The sequence below is a fragment of the Anoplophora glabripennis genome, unplaced genomic scaffold, assembly GCF_000390285.2.
Source record: "Anoplophora glabripennis isolate ALB-LARVAE unplaced genomic scaffold, Agla_2.0 scaffold843, whole genome shotgun sequence".
Classification (NCBI taxonomy): Eukaryota; Metazoa; Arthropoda; class Insecta; order Coleoptera; family Cerambycidae; genus Anoplophora; species Anoplophora glabripennis.
This window is the reverse complement of record NW_019416924.1, coordinates 45,989-65,192: the sequence shown is the minus strand read 5'-3', so window position 1 is coordinate 65,192 and position 19,204 is coordinate 45,989. Positions and strand designations below refer to the sequence as shown.

Here is a 19,204-nt window from a genome sequence, read left to right as displayed (position 1 = left end):
TATTTCAGGAAAACTAAGTATATTTTCAAACACTTTTTATATATAAAAAATTTATATTGATTCAAAATATTAAAGATATGATCTATGTAAACAAATTGACAAAAATAATTTCTAATTTTAGGGGGCGAACAACCCCCTAGTAATCCCCTAGTGTACGAAAAATGTCTTTTTCTCTAATCATACAAATAATTTTTTTCTCTTGGTCTAAAACGGATTTAAACAGATGCAAACTACCCCTGATGTTCACCCCCAAAAACAGTATATCCGTGATATCTCGGATTCTAATAAATATTTTGGAATGAAACAAAATGGAAATTACCGAACCCGTTTATTGGGGGATGAACAGCAGGGGTAGTTGATGAACAGCAGGGGTAGTTTGCATCAGTTTAAATCCGTTTTAGACCAATAGAAAAAATTATTCGTATGATTAGAGAAAAAGTAAAAACTTTTTATTTTAAAATGTTAATTCTAGTCAGCACAGAAATTTTTCGCACACTNTTTTTTTTTATAAGAAATAATTTCCATTTCGTTTCATTCCAAAATATTGATTAGAACCCGAGATGTCACAGAAATACTGTTTTTGGGGGTGAACATGAGGGATAGTTTGCATCCGTTTAAATCCGTTTGAGACTAATAGAACAAATTATTCGTATGATTAGAGAAAAAGTAAAAACTTTTTATTTTGTAATGTTAATTCTAATCGTATAGACATTTTTCGCTCATTGAGGAATTGTTCTAGAACTTAATTTTGCCAATTTGTTTACATGTTATATTTTTTTTAACAAATATGAATTTTTTATATACAAAAAATGTTTGAAAATATAGTTTTTTGAAATAAAAAATAAGGGTAGCAACCCCCAAACACGAAATCACTAATGAAACATTTGTTTTTTTATAAGAAGTAATTTTGCATGTTGTTTTATTCCAAAATATTGATTAGAACCCCAGATATTTACAAAAAAACTGTTTTTAGGGGCGAACTTTGAGAATGTACTTCACCGACATATTATTTAATAATAATAATGCAGAATTATTATAAATACCCGACTTGACAAAAACACATACAACTAAAAGAGTTCTTTTAGGTTATGAAATATGAAACAAATACAAGGTAGTGCGCAAATAACAGGTACCTACGTAGAACATAAAATAGCGGCCGTTTACGGCATGTTATTTACAAACGTTATTTCTAACATAACGTTTTAGCGTAAAATGGAATACATATTCGGCCTGATTATCTGGTAAAATTCTTTTCTTACTTTCAGATACAGAGACAGTTAAATATAACCGGAAGAAGTCTATATGTTATTTCGTAATATACCTATAGTGGTGAAAACAACCCGCTCTATGTAGAACAAATTAAGAAAGATGAAGAATTATGGAAAAAATCAATGGCAACAAATTTGGAACAATTTTATAAAAATTGTATACTACCAGAAATAATATACAAAAATATTCCACAGGGAAAAAGATGTATGGATCCAGAATATATTATAGAAGCTCAAATTAATAAAAAGAAATAATTTTATTTTATGATTTTTTAAATTTTTTCCTGTTCTACTGTACCTATTCTATTTATTTCTTTATTACTTTCATTTATTTACATATTTATTAAACTACACTGTTCCACAGAATTTCTGTTTATATTGGAGGTATTAAAGTACCTACAACTATTTTTTCAAGTGAAGTGAACTGAATACCTATTTCTCATAAAAAAAATTTAGTCTCAAATCGTCCTTTTGTACATAATTCTTTACACATTTTTTGGACAAAATAAGTATATCGTACATATTTTTTATATTTTCTCATTATTATGTATATTCACAATTAAAATTCTATTTATATTAATATGCGAATTTTTTTTATCAAGAATTACTTAATATTAATTATTAAAAATATAATATTTTCCATTTCTGTTTATACCAAAGTAAGCCGCTTTATTCACAAATCGTAATTATAACATAACTTTCCGTTATGAACAACTTTTCTTATTAACATTTTTTTATATTATCAAAAACAAAAGCAGTTTATTCTTCAACGTTATTAATTTTGTTAAATTTCTGATCACCCTGTATATATATAAATTACAGTTTTTCATGACAAACATATTCAATTAAAAAGCAAAATATTTTTTGTCACGAATTACTTTTTCTAGTAGAATAGAAAATAAAAATGTTTTCCCTCTTATCCACTAACCGTAGATACTAATATAGGTATATTAATTATAAATTATGGTTTTAAATAAACTAAAAATTGTTTATATTTCATATTTTCTAAAATTATATAATAGTATGGACTTGCACTGTTACTTATATACTTTTATACAATAATATATCTAAAATGATCATGACATTCTTTAAATATTTACGTATCAATTAACAGAAACCATGACTACCAATTCAGAATCAGGTTATACCAAATTAACCACAATACAACAGCTGTTCGTTAAAAATAACCCGAGTGCATTCAAAAATTAATTTTTACTAGTGCGACATCTATTACAAATCAAGCGAATTAAAGGTCAAACATGCTATTTATGAATGAATATTTTTTAATAATTTTATTCCAATAAAACTTTTTAAATAATAAAGTGTTGAACAAACTATGAAATAAAGTCTAATCAGTTTATTTATTAAAATACAACTATATAAAAAATTGCATAATTCTATAATACTATGAAGAAATAATCGTTTCTTTGTAAAAGTCCAAAAAACCTTCATATTTAGAAATTAATTTCTCACGAATTATTTACCTATCCCAATTAATTTTTGCTTTACTGTCTTCATTTATACTTTGCCAAATGTGATATGAAATTTTACTACTTTCTTACATTGCTTTAAAAAGATATATTGGAATAAAAAAAGGGCTGTTTTCTACCATTTTTCAGTATAATTTAGGCAACCAGAAATGCATCAGTTTCCATCCAGTGTCAGATGGTAGAGGGAGAGAGTACTTTGAACAATAAAAAAATTAAATGAAAAACATTTTCTCTTTTATAATTTTGTTTAATTAGTTTTATTTCTCATCAATAAATTATAAGCTGCCTACCCTTTCATTTGCAAGTAGAAAATTATGTTCTCTTTTTTTAAGAAATATAGTGTACCTAAAAATACGAACAAAACATTTGACACAAAGATTTGAATAACTGGAAAAAAGTATCGACTATGGGATATAAAAGACTTGGATGATAAATCCAAAAATGAAAAAAAAGTAGGGGTTGCCTTTTAAAAAATTGCATATTTACGTCATCAGGCCGCCATTTTGGCCAATATGGCCTAAGTCGAAAGGAAGCTAACTAAATTTACTAATTGCCGTGTTTTTGCATAATTTTTTAAAAACTAATTTAAAGAGATATGAAATTTATGCGGAACTTTATACTCACGGTATATACTGTTATTAAAAACGGTTTGAGAACCCCTGACACTTTTCGAACTAAAATCGATTCGGTTTTAATAGGGATAATAATGGATTTATCCCGAAATCAAACTCCAGTGTTGCCACATCATCGCAAATGTCGTTGAACTTCCCAATTCATGTTACTAAATAAAAAATTGGAAATTTTATAAAAGTAAAAAAAGTTTATCCGTCTGAAATTGCCTAATCGTTTTTGTCTTATTTATTAATGTACATTAGCAGCTAGAGAGGCTTTGATTAATTTCTTGGCAACACTGAATACTACGCAAAAGACAGACATCTGCAATGAATTTAACCTGAAAACTTCAGGTAAACAGAAAAAATAAGAAACGTCAATCGTCAAACAACAAAAGTCCAACAATTATCAGAAAGATGATAATATTTATGAAGCATTAATTTATCGTACAAATAATCATTTCCGAAATATTTTTGTACAAAGAAATCAAAGAAATAGTGCAATTATCAAGAATGATGAGTCATGCAAGCAAAAACTAAAATGTTATAAAAACGCAACTTCTTAAATCAACAATATTTTTCTCAGAAAGATTTACAAATCGTATTGCGCTAAAAGTATGTGCCTTAATTTTAGTATTACTACAGTTTAGACTAAGCAAGAACATGGATGAACGTAGAGTTGCTGACTATTTCGTTGTCGCTGGATTGCCTGATGATCCCGAGCCACTTGATGAAACAACCTTGTCCGAAGGGGGCAATCTAAAGGCCAGCCATGGCCAGCCGCCCATTACTGATATAAGTGTGATTTTTCCTAGTTTAAATGAAGTGAAGCCAGACGATTATGAAGTTATTACCAAAACACCGACTGGTTTGAATGCAGATCTTAACCACGGCAGTTTAAGGACTACAGAATGTTATCTGTGTATCCGAAGGGGAAGGGACAAGCCACCCTTAGTAGATATAGGTAATGTTTTATTATTTTTTGTTAAGACTATACTAAATATTTCTCCAACATATTCGTATATTAAAATTGATATCTCTTAAAACCATTTACTAGTAGCTATAAAACTATTGTCTTACAATATATTGGCTGTATTCTTGCTAATTTATTACAAAATATATTTACTTCTATAGAAATTCCGTTATACAATCATAATGTTGGAGTTATTTTTGCTTTTTTTTTGGGATTTTTTTATTTGTGTTTCTTACATACTTAATTTCAACATATTTTTTTCAATAGAAGTAGCTAGGTACGTCACTGCAACTGAACAATTACTATAATGTATGTAATTTTTATTTAATCTTCAATTTCTTAACCTACTTACTGTGCTCAAAATCTGCTCCAAAAATTTAAAAATTATGACTTTTTTAAGAAAACTAACTGGTGTGAGTGAATTGAATGTGTATTTACTTGCTAATGCCAAACTTTTCTTTTCATTTCTTATACTTATAAAGCCATTATATCATCTTGTTGAGTTGACGAAATATGATCGTTGTGGGACTTTATTCCTGCTTAGTAATTATTGCATTAGTTGTAAAGCTAAACTGTACAGTATTTGTAAATGCATTGAAACATATTACGAAACACAAAGGACTTTCCAAATTAACTGATTCTTTTTATAAATATGTAAATATCTGAATTTGTTTTATTCACTGAGTCAGAGTTGTACAAGATAATATAATATCATATTTTATATTTTAGGGAAACCCTTACAAAATTGATAACAAAATCATTCATAATTTGGAATTTTGTTTATTATTTTAAATTTTTATCTTTATAATAATCAGTTAATATTCAGTTTAAATTATTTTCTATTTATTATATTATTTAATACTATCTACATCGTCCTTTGTTATCTTTAATTAAGTAATAAATAGTTAAAATTGTTATTATGTTCTTTTTTGTATGTACATTAAGAAAAGACACTTTCACGAATAAGAAGTAATACACATTTTTTATTTATGTATTTTTGATCTTACTGTTCTAATTATTTAAATTAGAGACTTGTGCAGGAGAGGGGCGGCATATTATTATTCAGTAAGCCACATGTGTGCCCAGGAACAACTTACGTTGGTCAGTCCTACCTTTCAGTGCAGGAATGAGGGAAACTTACAAAATCTCATTACTTAGGGAAGCGGTCAAACGTCGACCAGTATTAATCTCTCACATTGACACAAGCCAACGTTTTTCCACCCTACCATACCTGTAGAGAGAGTGCCTAATTCCTCTCTACGAATATAGCTGCTCTACAGTCTTACGGCGGCAGGGATGGAACTCGCAACAGTGAAATTCATCAATTGACATCTTGAACTGGTCAACCAACGATCGACTAATATTTGAATTTGTTGCGAAACTTTTAAAAATGGGAAAATGGAACAATAAAAAAATTATATTAGTTAATAACATTAATTGTTTTCTTATGAAAATATAATCTCAAAGTGTGTAATTTTAAAGAAAAATTAAAATATTTACAAATTTTCATTTTTACATCAAAAATATATTTTTCATATTTGTTTCAAATTTTTCTTCAAAAAATTTATCTGAGAGGGAAACCACAGGAGTAATTTAGTGTAGAAGCTTGTGTAATATTTGAGCCAGTGTCTTCCCCCTCAAATTTACCTAAAATATTTTTTTTTGTTTTGTGCAAAGAAAACGTTATGAAATATATTACACATAAATACAGAACTGAATTTATAATTAGGATACAATAATTCCAGCAAGGAATTGTAAATTCAACAATTGAGTGGGAATTTTATATTTATATATATAATTGTGTGGAAATGACCCTCTTAGAAACTTTTAAAAACTATTGCATAATAAATATTTTAGGTGTTATGTATGAAGGCAAAGAATACCTTATGGCAGATGCCGAAGTGGTAAAAGAAAGCGTGGGAGGCAACGTAGCTAACGTAAATAACTCGACATCTCAAACATTTATAACGTACCGAAGGGGTGTACCTACAATGCCATGCAATGCCCTTGTCGTCACAGACATCTGCGTTGTCATTGCAAGCAAAGGAGAATCTCCTCCCCACGCTTTCTGCTGTATAAACAAGAACCTCAACAAAGGGATCGTCGGCAGCGACGTCTTTCTGTGTTACAAGAAATCGATGAATAGGGCTAAGTTGTTGACTTACAAACCTGCTGTTCTGTCGAGGTAAGTGATATTACAGGTACCTATCCCTTTTTCTATCATATTCTTCATCATCATTGATGTTGAAAAAAACAAATTTTAAAATTATTAATATATATAGAGGGTGTCAAAAAAAAAGTGACAGAATAGTATAAGTACAGAACATAATGAATTTTCTTATTCCAATTGAAGTTTTCTTGATTCTTGTGTATGTCCCCAAATGCATTTTGGTACTAGCTGTCATATTATGATTTTTGAAACTATTTTGTTGACACTAACAACTATTTATTTAAATTTCAGTATCTGCTGCGTCAGAAGCGAGTTTCTTAAATTTACAGACTCTTCAGAATATCAATATTTTCAAATTAGTATTTTTTTCAATTTTTATATATGAAACATGTACTTTATAATATGCGGTAATAAGTAGAGGATTTTTTAATTTTTTGTGGTTTTTGAGTAACAAACACAGCGCTGATTATTTGTCAGCTGAACCCACCAGACATATACATAGGTACTGGTTTCAGACTTGTTAGGAATGATCCAGTCAGTTTGATGCTTTAAATCCAGGTATGGAGTAAGTAAAAGATATAACTGAGTGCAGCATGTAGTGGCCACTGCTAATCAATGCTTAAGACCTACGATGCAGCCAAAACTAACAAAAAATTACCTGTATTGCAGTTAACCATAGTCCATAGTCATTTCAAATATAATAAAACCTTTCTTTTCGGTTGCCTTATGACCTTGCCTCAGAATATTCCATGACTATGATAATTTTGATTGGTTTTTGTGGTTTTTGCATTTCATTTTTTTTATTTATAAACCATAAATACGTTACTTTTTATTTTGAATTGTCATACCTCAAAAACTGCCAAAGATAAAGATACATTTCTCAAGAATCAAAAGCTACATGTAATAAAATACATGCTTTTAGACTATAAAATATATTTTTAACATTGGGAATAGGAAAATATGTAGTATCTAACAGTGTATATACTGGTATAAACGTTCGAAATGTAAGATGTTCCGTCACAGCCGCTGGGCGCAGGGATGGCCTATTGGGAGTGATTTTGGTGACGTGTAGGTTGATCTTTTTGCCTCGAATAGAAGTGATCAGAGGCTGCAAGGGTGAGGAAAATGGTCAACATTTTGGCTATTTTTATAATGCTATCGATATTTACGTACACTAGAGTGAACTTAGACAAAATTTTTTTATAAATGTAAGTCACTATGCAGTAGATACCTATTGACATTTGAATTAACAGTTGTTAATGGCCAAAAAAATATTTAAAAAAATATAATTTGTCAGTGCTACATTAGTGTCAAAATAAATTTAGGGTTTCACACAGTACTTTTGGTTGTCTAAATTTGAACCATTTGCGCTCCCGCGTACAATGTATTCCCTTGTCGTGACGATACGACGCAAAAGAGCTGGTTCGTTTGACGGTTGTCTCACCTATGACACACTGATGAGGACTAATAAGACCGAAACCGGTCTGTGCCTGCAATATAGCAGGTCGCTTCCTACTGTGGCCATTTTAATGGCACAGTTGGGAGTCAGCACGACAGATGGAGCCATTTGCGCTCCCGCATACAATAAATTTGAACTCGAGGAATTCCATTTAAATAAAATACACTTATGTCTCATTTGTATTCTTAAAATGTTTTTTTTCTCTCTTACCAAAGATAGGACTATCTTACATATTTTTCCTTCAATTTTAGGTATCCCATGGTGGATTTACCGAACTTTCCTTTTCCGAACTCTGTGCCTTTATTCTGTCTACCGATGGGTGCAACTTTAGAACTCTGGCCGGTGGAGGCTACCCAACCAAAACCAGTATTCAGTACTTTCGTTCTCACAGTTTCCGATGCAAAACACAAAGTGTATGGTTCCGCTGTGACATTCTATGAGAAATTCTCTGCAGATTATTTAACCGAGGAACAAAAAGGATTGTTGGAATACTCGGATGATTCAAAGTTTGCCTTGAATGTTAATAAAAGCATATGCATATTATCGCACTGGCCGTTTTCAGAGGATTTTGAAATGTGGTTGAGATGGTTACATGTAAGTTTTATACAAGGTGTTACAAAAAGTAGATTGGACTGTTAATCATAAATTCTTCGAGAGAAAATAATAGAAACTTTCTCTTCTTTCAGATACAGTGTGTCGTAATTGAAAAATTTTGAAAAGATTTTTATTAATGACTTTATCTTTTAAGATATTCAATTAAAATTTCATTGTGCCTACACAATTTTGTGTAATTTTGATTAAAAAAAAATTGAGATACAAAACAATTAACAAGTGGGTTATACGTTGATGATCCCTTCCCCCCACTTTTTTCTATGCACTTCTTTGGTTCAGAGCTATTGTTTTTTGGGTCAAGGATTTTGTGGTTTTAAAATTTTTTCAACATTGTAAAATTTGTATGCAGAGATTCATGTAAGGGAAATAAAATGAAAATTAGTTGATTGATATCACATAGGTATCTATAGGTGTTGCAATATCTCGAAAACAAAGTCTTAAGACTACAAAAGAGAAATAAACAAATAAGATACCTGATCTAAGACAACAGTAGTTCATTTTAACTGTAGGCATATGTAAGAAAATAGAAGGTGATCAATGAATACAATCTCTCTTTTCCTCTTTCGCTCTTTGTTTTTTTTTTATCAAAGTTAAACAGAACTTTTGCAACGTAGGACAAAAGTCTTTACAAAATTTCATTTGAATGTCAAGCAAATTTCTAATTCTTAGGCGATTGTGGCAAGTGGAGAACCCCAAACCATCCCCATCGAAAGATACATCACCCAACTACTAGACGAGGTGCCATTTCCTTCCCCCAGGATCCTTCTTCAACTCTCCAGCGACACCCACGACAGAGTCATCCTGACGCAACCCGAGGACCTGCCCCTTCCGAGGAGCGCGGCCAGTTTCAAGCAGCTGCTGCTCAATCTGGGTTCCGAAAACTGCCTGCAGGTGTTACTGCTGATCCTGACAGAACAGAAAATACTTATACATTCTCTGAGACCTGACACTTTGACATCGGTAGCAGAGGCGGTTTGTACGATGCTCTTTCCGTTCAAGTGGCAGTGCCCTTATATCCCGCTCTGTCCTCTCGGTAAGTAAATTAAGAATTTTAATGGACATTTAGCTATTGAATAGAAATCTATAGGTACCAGGCGTGGTGATTTTGGTGGCAGTTGCAAAATACAAAGTAAAATGTATCCATAAAAAAAAATGGTGAAAGTTTCAAAATTGAACAAAATTGTGCTTTCAGGGAACTATTGAAATAACATAAAAGTTCTTGGATATATTTTTTTAATTTTTGAAATATTTTGAGAAAACATTTTTTTCTTATTTTCTACTTTAATTTTTCCTAATAACTTATCCGAACTAGGATAAAGATAAGGTCGATTTTGCATTCCGAGAAATTTCATTTTAATTTACCAATTACCAATTCTTTTTAATTTCTTCAGTTAGCCTTAAATACAGGGTTAGAACTATTTAAAGGGAGACTACAGGGATATCGGAAACCGTTATTCATACAGGGTGGCTCAAATTACAAAAAAGTTGCACAATTATGGGGTGAGTGTTTTGGTGAAAACAGATCCAAAATATCTTCTATAGTTTCTGAGATATCTCGAAAAAAGTGAAAATATCGATTTTCTATTTTTCGTTATAACTCATTTGTTTTTTAAGATAGCCTCACTAAATTTTGTATCTAGGCATTATCCAACAAGGCGATTTTAATGGTGAGTTGAGATTTTTTCTATCTTCCATTGTTTCAGAGTCGCGATAGTCAACTTTTTTTTTCTTATGGACGCCATATTGGTTCTCATGGATTGATAAAGAAAAAAATATGAATTCTACGATGTATCACACTTTACAAAAATATCCTGTCTGCCTGCAGCAATTTGAATTTCTTTTTAATTTTTCTGAAATAGTAGGCTGATGTCCGAATTGTCATTTTCTTTAGTGTAAAACATAACATGGTGTTCCATTTAAATTGACAAAGTTAACATCCGGGGCCATTTTGTTTGAACTTCATTTGTTTTTCTACATCATTTTCGAAAACTTCATAAAAATAGTGCAACTTTTGTATTTCACATTTTTTTTTATAACTCTTAAAACAAAAAAGTTAAAGGGGGGGTCAAAATAATCCATAGGATTCATGTCCGGAGTTCTGGTCGACCAATTAATGAGTCCATCTCTCCCAATCCATTGTTTACCGAATCTGTTATTTAAAAATTGTTTCACTTTCAAGGTACTATGTGCTGGAGCACCATCATGCTGATATCAGCATTCCACATAACGCATAACCGGCAATATTTGGAGAAATTCCTCTACATAATTTTGTAGAAGGTCCAAGTACTTAGGCCCATTTAATGTACAGGGTGATTCACTATATTTTGACCCCCCTTTAACTTTTCTGTTTTAAGAATTATAAAAAAATTTGAAATATAAAAGTTGCACTATTTTTTATGAAGTTCTTGAAAATGATGTAGAAAAACAAATGAAGTTCAAACAAAATGGCCCGGGATATTAACTTTGTTAATTTAAATGGAACACCATGTTATGTTTTACACTAAAGAAAATGACAATTTGAACATTAGCCTACTATTTCAGAAAAATTAAAAAGAAATTCAAATTGCTGCAGACAGACAGGATATTTTTGTAGTGTGATACATCGTTGAATTCGTATTTTTTTCTTTATCCATGAGGGGAACCAATATGGCATCCATAAGAAAAAAAAAGTTGACTATCGCGACTCTGAAACAATGGAAGATAGAAAAAATCTGAACTCACCATTGAAATCGCCATAATGCCTAGATACAAAATTTTGTGAGGCTATCTTAAAAAACAAATGAGTTATAACGAAAAATAGAAAATCGATATTTTCACTTTTTTCGAGATATCTCAGAAACTATCGAAGATATCTTGGATTTGTTTTCACCAAAACACTCGCCCCATAATTGTGCAACTTTTTTGTAATTTGAGCCACCCTGTATGACTAACGGTTTCTGATATCCCTCTAGTCTCCCTTTAAATAGTTCTAACCCTGTATATGGTATTTTTCTATACAGAGTGTAAATTTGAGTGGGGGTCAATAGTTTATTTTAATAAACTATTGTAATTAATTTATTTTAATCTTTTATAGTAAACTAATTTTCATACCCAGCGACTGGACAAGCTAATTTAATCTCAAGCAATGGCCCGCTTTTGGGAACTGGGTTGTACATTGTTTTCAAATCTCATATTTAAAGGAAAGGATATTAAAAAACAAATTTCGACACCTCTGTCCGTGAGGTACTGCTCTTTGGCGCGTTAATTTTATTGAGTGGATGTTCGCCACAAGCCCACCTTTGTCATCGCTTGCCTCTGAATAATGGTCACAAATTACACAACAAACCTACCTGCACCACCGCAACCTGTTGATGGCTTCCAGCGATGAAATCCTTCAAATTCAGAGTTAGATGTACTACCTCGAAAAGACAGGCAATCACTGATTCCCTTCGCTTTGTCACCATTAACCCACACTATCTCCTTCCACTAACCACGTGCACTGTTAGTTGCCAACACAATATTTTTACGTTGTACACATCCACAAATATATAAATATATGAATATTTCAGGGTGGGCGTGCTACAATGTTGAACCAATCTGCCAAACATTTCCTTATTCGATACTTATAAGTTGGCGTAATCTAATATTGGCTTCTTTGCTCCTGGTGACTTTAAAATGACATGTTGTTAAGTTATACAATAACAATCTGTTTTACCAAATTATTTTTAATTGTCACTGTCCACAGTGTAGGTTGATTTAAAACATTGATAGTGCACTAATATTCCCTGGTTTGAGTTGCCCAGTGCCAGTGATGTCGTGCACAAGAATTAAAGTGCATTTTAAAAACTATTTATAACTCGACTATTTATTTGATTAAAAAAAAAGAATTTCTGAAACTGACCCTCACTGAAAATTACACTTTGTTACTTTTGAAAATTATTTAAATAATTAGAAAGTTTCCCTTAAAACTTGCTTAGAAAGATGGTGGTTGCGATATTGCCAATATTACAGTGATGCAGTACTTCATTTGTACTATAGGAGCAAAAACTCTATTCTCATATTTTACTTAGTTGCTCTAATTTTGTCTAAAGATTTTGGTGACAGCTAAAATGCAACGAAAAACATAATATATATTTTAGGTCTCGTAGAGGTGTTACATGCCCCCTTACCTTTTTTAATCGGTGTTGATTCGAGGTTTTTCGACCTGTACGATCCCCCTGCTGACGTCAGTTGCATCGACTTGGACACCAATATAATAACAGTAAGTATCCAAATAATGAGTTCTCTGACAAATTTCACATGAGAACATGTTTTAGGTAGCGGAAACTCAACGACAGTCCCTTAATGTTAAACTACTACCGAAACGTGCAGCGAAAACATTAAAATCCACATTGGATTACTTATATTATCAGTTAAGGAATAATCCTGTTAATACTCCCGAAATTGTGGACCAGGACAACATAGAAATTGAGTTCCAGAGGAGAAAAAAGGAAGTGAGTGTAGTTTTTGATTTATACTAGGCGTTTCTAGCTAAGTGGCCATATATAAAATTTTAATTAGAAGCGCAAGTAAAAGCAAATGAGGCGTATGTCGAGAAACGTGCCCCTATTTCACATGAATCGCTGATCTGTTTAATAGTCTGGTCAGTATTTCATGGAACATACCCTTTTTTGTAATCAAATTAGTAGAGAGAAGAGTCTTTTTCAAGTCTAACAGTTTCATAGCAATATTTTACCAACAGTAGCTAAAATATCCCAGCAAAGAGCCTCATTTGGATGATTTCTTTCAATGTAGTAATCAAATCACATCATATAAAATTACCCTAAATATTTAAATTATTTGAAATTATACAGACTGTCCCCGGATGGGGTACAACAGTCTTGTAAACTTTTTTTTGGTGGTTTTTCGAGAAACAGTTATTCTTGATAAAAAATTTTGCTTGTCTTGGGAAGCCATAGCCAGTAACAAAGTTGTTCAAGAACTAAGAAATTCTTAAATACAGCATTTAGTCAAAAAGGAAGAATTTTGCAAATAAGAAGAAATAAGAAGACTCAATTTTTAACTGTCTTACTTAAGAAGGTATATCGGGGTCCGAGGGAAGTGAGGAGCGTAGGGGGAGTCCTATGCTTTTCTTATGGGACTAAAGCCCGCTGCCAATTTGAAAAAATTAAATTCTTTTGAAATTATTTGCGATAAACATTATCTATATAGCAAATAAATCTATTCATATGCACATAGCATACATATTGACTAATTAACAACATAAAAATATCATATTTAAGTAGTTTTAAATTATATTTAATGAACGCATAAAGACTATGTAGATATGGCGACAGCGCTAATAATTGACTAGCAGTTGTACACACTGTGAACCTACAGACCTCGGACATCGGAGATATTGCGCATCAAATTCCAGTAAAGATGCGTACGCGTTCAAAAATGTATTGTGTGTAAACTATGTACAATATAATTATTATATATAACAAACAGTGGCGGCACGTGGGTTTGAATACAGGAGGGGTGCACTTTGAAAAGAGGACGTACATCATAAGAGCTGCGGGGAGTGTGGGGGGCGGCAGCACTTCGCTTAGCGCCGCAGGCGAAAAATTTTAAGGAATTTGAAGGTCATTGTGTTTTGCAAGTACCCCAAAATGAATACTGTCAGTGTGTAAAGTAGCTACTTAGATACAATGCGAGAAATAAAATTCTTACGTGTGGGGGCTGAAGTGGATAATCGATCAACCAACCCAGTTAGGATGTAATTATGTAGATTACTGTAATAGTTCATTCTGTATAGTTTTTGAAGTTCCTTTAAAAGCATGGGCATCACTAAGATGTTTATCTAAAACGGGATCAATTTTTGCACTAAGTATAGTCTATCAGTTCTAAAAAATACCTCTTTGTTTACCGAGTCACTTTTTTTATTATGTCCACGAAGAGGAAGGTTACATGTACCACATAGTTTTAAGATATTTATAATTTTTGAAAGAAGCAATCGATTTTTCTTAACTGTTTCGTTATAACTATTTATTTGTTCTGCATAAGCACTATTTATACAAGAAGCAATATTTACTCTTCCTAAAAGTAAAAAACTCACCAACTTATTTTTGTGTTTTGGAGAATTTCCATCTTTATCTTAATTTCTAAATGTTTCAAGTCAGAAACTCCAGTTTTCGTCCAATTTTCTTCGCCTCCTCCAAACAATAAACATACAAAACAAAAAAATCTGTTTGGTCACAACCACACAACCTTATCTTATCATAAATTTTTTTTCAAATTTGCAAAAGCCGGCCCACTTTTGCACCCTTTCTGCACCTGAACTAAATTCAACACTGGCGTTGGACGTCCGTTTTTTTTCAATTCGACTTTTTCCTCTAAACTTAAATTACTAATAACAAGTTTTTTTATTTCACAAACCCTCATTTTAAACTTAAACTTATAAAATATAATGTCTTAAAAAGCACCAAAGCAAAAACAAAACACGTATAACCACACTTCAGTGATACGGGTTACTGCCTCATGGAGTCCCAAAACAAAGCTCGCGAGCCTATCGTCGCCTATCCCCTCCACATGCCAATTTGTCCAATCATATGTAAAAATATGCTTGCACGATGAACTCAGATTTCACGGTCCGCGACGATGGAGTGGGGATTGCGCGCGCGGTGAAACATAACTCTTTGGTACGATCATAGATGGCAGATGGCATTAATCTGAGCTACGTTCAGGAGTACATGCACTTTATGCAACCAACCTAACATCCAAGAGATATTGAAGCATGCTATTTAGATTTCTTATTGATTTAAATAAATACATTATTTTAAGTTTATAGTTTGAAAATATCTGGGGGGGCGGAGTCCCAGAGTCCTCCTTCACGAGCCGCCACTGATAGCAAATATATCGTATTATCCTCGCGAAGATTTGTATCCTTTATTTAAAATCCGTAAATTATGTGAACTGTTAAAACAACGAGAATTATGTTAATTTACATCTAAAGAAATGAAATGACACTCGCGCCCATCTCTTGTCCAAGTCAGAGAAAATGTTGGATGCAATTATTTTGGAGGTTCTGTGATAGAAATTACATTATTACTCACTGTTCATGTTTCGTGTTTTTAATCTCTATTTTAGTAATGTTACAAAAGTTTTACAACTATAACTAATTTTTTAGATATAAAGAGAAATATTTATGTTCCTGTTCCTTTGTTACTCCGTACAAATGCTTTTATCTCAAGTATTACGAATTATATTAATTAAGTAAATAAAACTTTATGTAACCCTAAATATTGCTGGGTACGAATTATGATGTTTTTATATTAAATATATTAAAAGGATTTATCAACTCTATTTTTTATTCCGATAAATATATCACAGCTTCCTAGCCTTTTTTAATTAATTTAGTTTTTTAAAAACATTACATAAAATAATTGTTGTGGATAATTTATTGTTGATAACAGTGTACATGGGATTTAGGAAAAATGTATATGTTTGAAATCAATTTCGTTTTTATCAAGTTTTTCAAATGTATTCCCTCCTTGCTGTCAGCTGATTGCGACGTTGCCACATTAATCCACAAGTCAGACAGAAATGCAATTATTGGTTTCTGTTTCTAATTAATACAGCTGTACTATGTTCAAAACTTACATTAGTTTTACATAAAAAAATAAGAACTATCTATGGAAAAGTTTTGTTTCACAATTTCTACATTTTTTTCTCAGTTAAGGGCAAAAAAAGAGCCGCACCGTCCATCTTTGCCATATAAACCTATGTTAAAATGAACAACTTTCAACAACAATATCTCAAAATCTAGATTAAAAAAAAATTCAAAAAAATATGACGCACAGAGGGTGCACTGGGTAATACGCTATATAAATTTCAAGTACATCTGTGCATTTGAACGAAGCAAGCCCTATTCAACTTATAAACCTCCAAGTAATATTTTTCTAATCTTTAATATGTAATATGCTTCTACGGCAAATGCGCGTTTCGCATATAACCTGACCAAATATCCATGATAATTGATAACTACCCACTCTAAATTCACAACGTTGACAGCGCAAGTCCGCCTCCCCTCTACTTTTTCTATAGTGGTGCTTCTAAATCGTGGTGTTTCATTGACTCACCTTGTATAAATTTTTTACTATTAGTTATCAATAAAAAATTTTGATTATCTTTAGCCCAGTATCTACAATTTTGAGAGGAAACCATGCTATTAGTTGTATATATTGATTTGTCAGGAAATAAAATATTGCATGAAACAATCTGTTTTCAATCAGTTTCTCGCCCATTGTTAAACAAAAGTCTAAACGACAACTAAAAGTTTTATTTGAAATTGTTTATGTGGATTCTTTCATTTTATGTGAGAATGTACAGCATATACAGAGTGTCCCACCACGAACTCCATCGATGGGTATCTGAGAAACCCCTCGAAGGATTTTTTTTGAAATTGTGATGGTTTGATAAGAACCGTTGGGCCTACCAAGCTAAAATATTTTCAAGGTCATCGTACTTCCGGTTATACCGGAAGTCAAAAAATTTTTATCGAATATGAAGTTCAGAAAATGTGGAAAACTCAAAATTTTTAAATGGAAACCTCTAATTTTTTTAACGTATTCTCATTTTGCACTAAAATTAAGTGTAACTTTGTTAAAGTTTCCCTATACCTAAACCCATTGGTTTTCATTTTATTTACGAATAAATATTTCCCTTTTCTTAAGATGATGTTTCCATTTATTTCACACATTTTAGGTTGGCAGTGACAGGTAAGTAACAATCAACATGACAACAAAGTTAGTATTGACTTCCGGTATAACCGGAAGTATGATGACCTTGAAAATATTTTAGCTTGGTAGACCCCACGGTCCTTATCACACCGTCACAATTTTTGCCAGATATCCGTCGATGGAGTTTGTGGTGGGACACCCTGTATAGGTACAGCAATTAAAAATAACATATCTAAAGGAAAGAATATTTTCTTAGAAACTACACTAAATGCTACAGTGAACTAATTTCTGCCCTTACAGCTGGCCCAGGAACTAGAGATTCAAGAAGCATTCCTCAAATTCATGATTCTGACTTTGAAAGGGTACAGGTCATACCTCCTGCCCATCACCAAAGCACCCACGGTGGGCACTACCGATCCCCAAGCACTTTTCCAACTAGGGGATTTCCTCAAGAGCAGGGATAAGGCCCACACCAAGTTCTTCACCATGATGATGCGGACCCAGATGTTTATTAGGTTTATAGAGGAGAGGAGTTTCGTGGCGGATGGGGACCAAGGCTTAGCGTTCTTCGACGAGTGTATCGAGAAGATAGGCAACGACGAAGCTCCAACCCACCGACTGATAGAGTTAGACTCGGTACATAAGAGTGATAGGACTGTGTTCGTTTTGCCGCCTGAACCGTCCCCTCAAGGTATGTTATCAGACGAGCCTTAATTGGATAACTTACGAAAGATTTAGAAAAATTAATCAAAATCGTAATAAAGAATTGAAAATGTTTTATAAATTGTGCATAAATAAAGAGAATACCAAATCAAGTAAAATTGAGAGTTGTTCAAATGTATTGGTCAAAATATAAATTGAGCTTTGTCCTTGTTAACATAAAAACTTACAGATGTTCAAATGTATTATTGTTTTATAGTGGTATTTTTTTAAATTTAGAACACCAACACTTTCAAGTTACATGGTTACTACAGGTTTAGAAAATCGTGAAAATTAGGAAATAGGTATACGTAAATTTTATAATAGTCAGAAAACACAGGGAATGTTAAGGAAATAGAGGGATTTCTCTTAAATTGTTTTGGTCTATTTTTAGTCCAGGCGAATAGGTTTTTTTTCAAAAATCGGGCCTAAATCACTCTGCACGAATCTGTTATTTGTTGAAAATTTGGTCAACCATCTTGGATTCGCCATCTTGAATTTTGCAAAATTGACCTCGGATCCGTGATCAGCCACCCCGAAAACCCCCGTATATTTGGCGCGAATCTGTAATTTTTTTAAAATTCGTGATATCTGACCTTTTTTTTGAGGATAGGAAAAGAACCATCAATTCTGACTGCGGATTCAGATTCGGCGGGGCCTTAACCATATATGTAATTCTTACTTGTCAAAATGTCGAAAGAAAACGTAAAAGTCAATAAAAATGTATTGTACGGGGTGTGGCGATGACTTTCACAGACATTTGCTTACACCATTTGAAAGAATGGAAAAAATTAGTTACTTTAAAAAAAAGCATCGCGGTAGCTGCTTCAACTAAGTGCAGCATGGTCAGCATGCACTATGACGTCACAGCGCTCAGCCGCGCGGATCACGTTGTCTTTAACGAACATTTACTTAATAATTTCTTAGTCAAATCGATTAAAAAAAAATTCTGCTTATAAACGAAGCCTTCTACTTCTAACGAGCCCAAGTTTATTACAAAATATTAAACCAGAATACCATTAACAAAAATTATCTGCTCCTATTTCTTTTTTTTTTTTTTATTTTGTTAACCAACATGACGTTCAACTCCTACAAATACACAAATTTAGGTTTTTATTCTGTATATTCTTTAGTTAATTTTAAGCCCATAAAATTCGACTTAGATCTGATTTTTGATACAGGTATGTTTTTGGTCGATTCACCCGGACTATTTATGACCTGAC

General features: G+C 32.2%; 1 protein-coding gene across 2 annotated transcripts in view; it reads left to right on the top strand.

The window, feature by feature from the left end:
• The first annotated feature begins 3,533 nt into the window (after window positions 1-3,533).
• LOC108913359 (DENN domain-containing protein 4C) overlaps window positions 3,534-19,204 on the top strand; it is a 36,919-nt gene continuing 21,248 nt past the window's right edge. For both annotated transcript variants that reach the window (XM_018718909.1, XM_018718908.2), the window contains exons 1-7: window positions 3,534-4,333; window positions 6,200-6,527; window positions 8,223-8,565; window positions 9,253-9,616; window positions 12,702-12,823; window positions 12,879-13,055; window positions 17,583-17,973. In XM_018718909.1, the coding sequence (XP_018574425.1) occupies window positions 4,033-4,333; window positions 6,200-6,527; window positions 8,223-8,565; window positions 9,253-9,616; window positions 12,702-12,823; window positions 12,879-13,055; window positions 17,583-17,973 (2,026 nt within the window). In that variant the 5' untranslated portion in view covers window positions 3,534-4,032. The remainder of the gene's footprint in view (window positions 4,334-6,199; window positions 6,528-8,222; window positions 8,566-9,252; window positions 9,617-12,701; window positions 12,824-12,878; window positions 13,056-17,582; window positions 17,974-19,204) is intronic.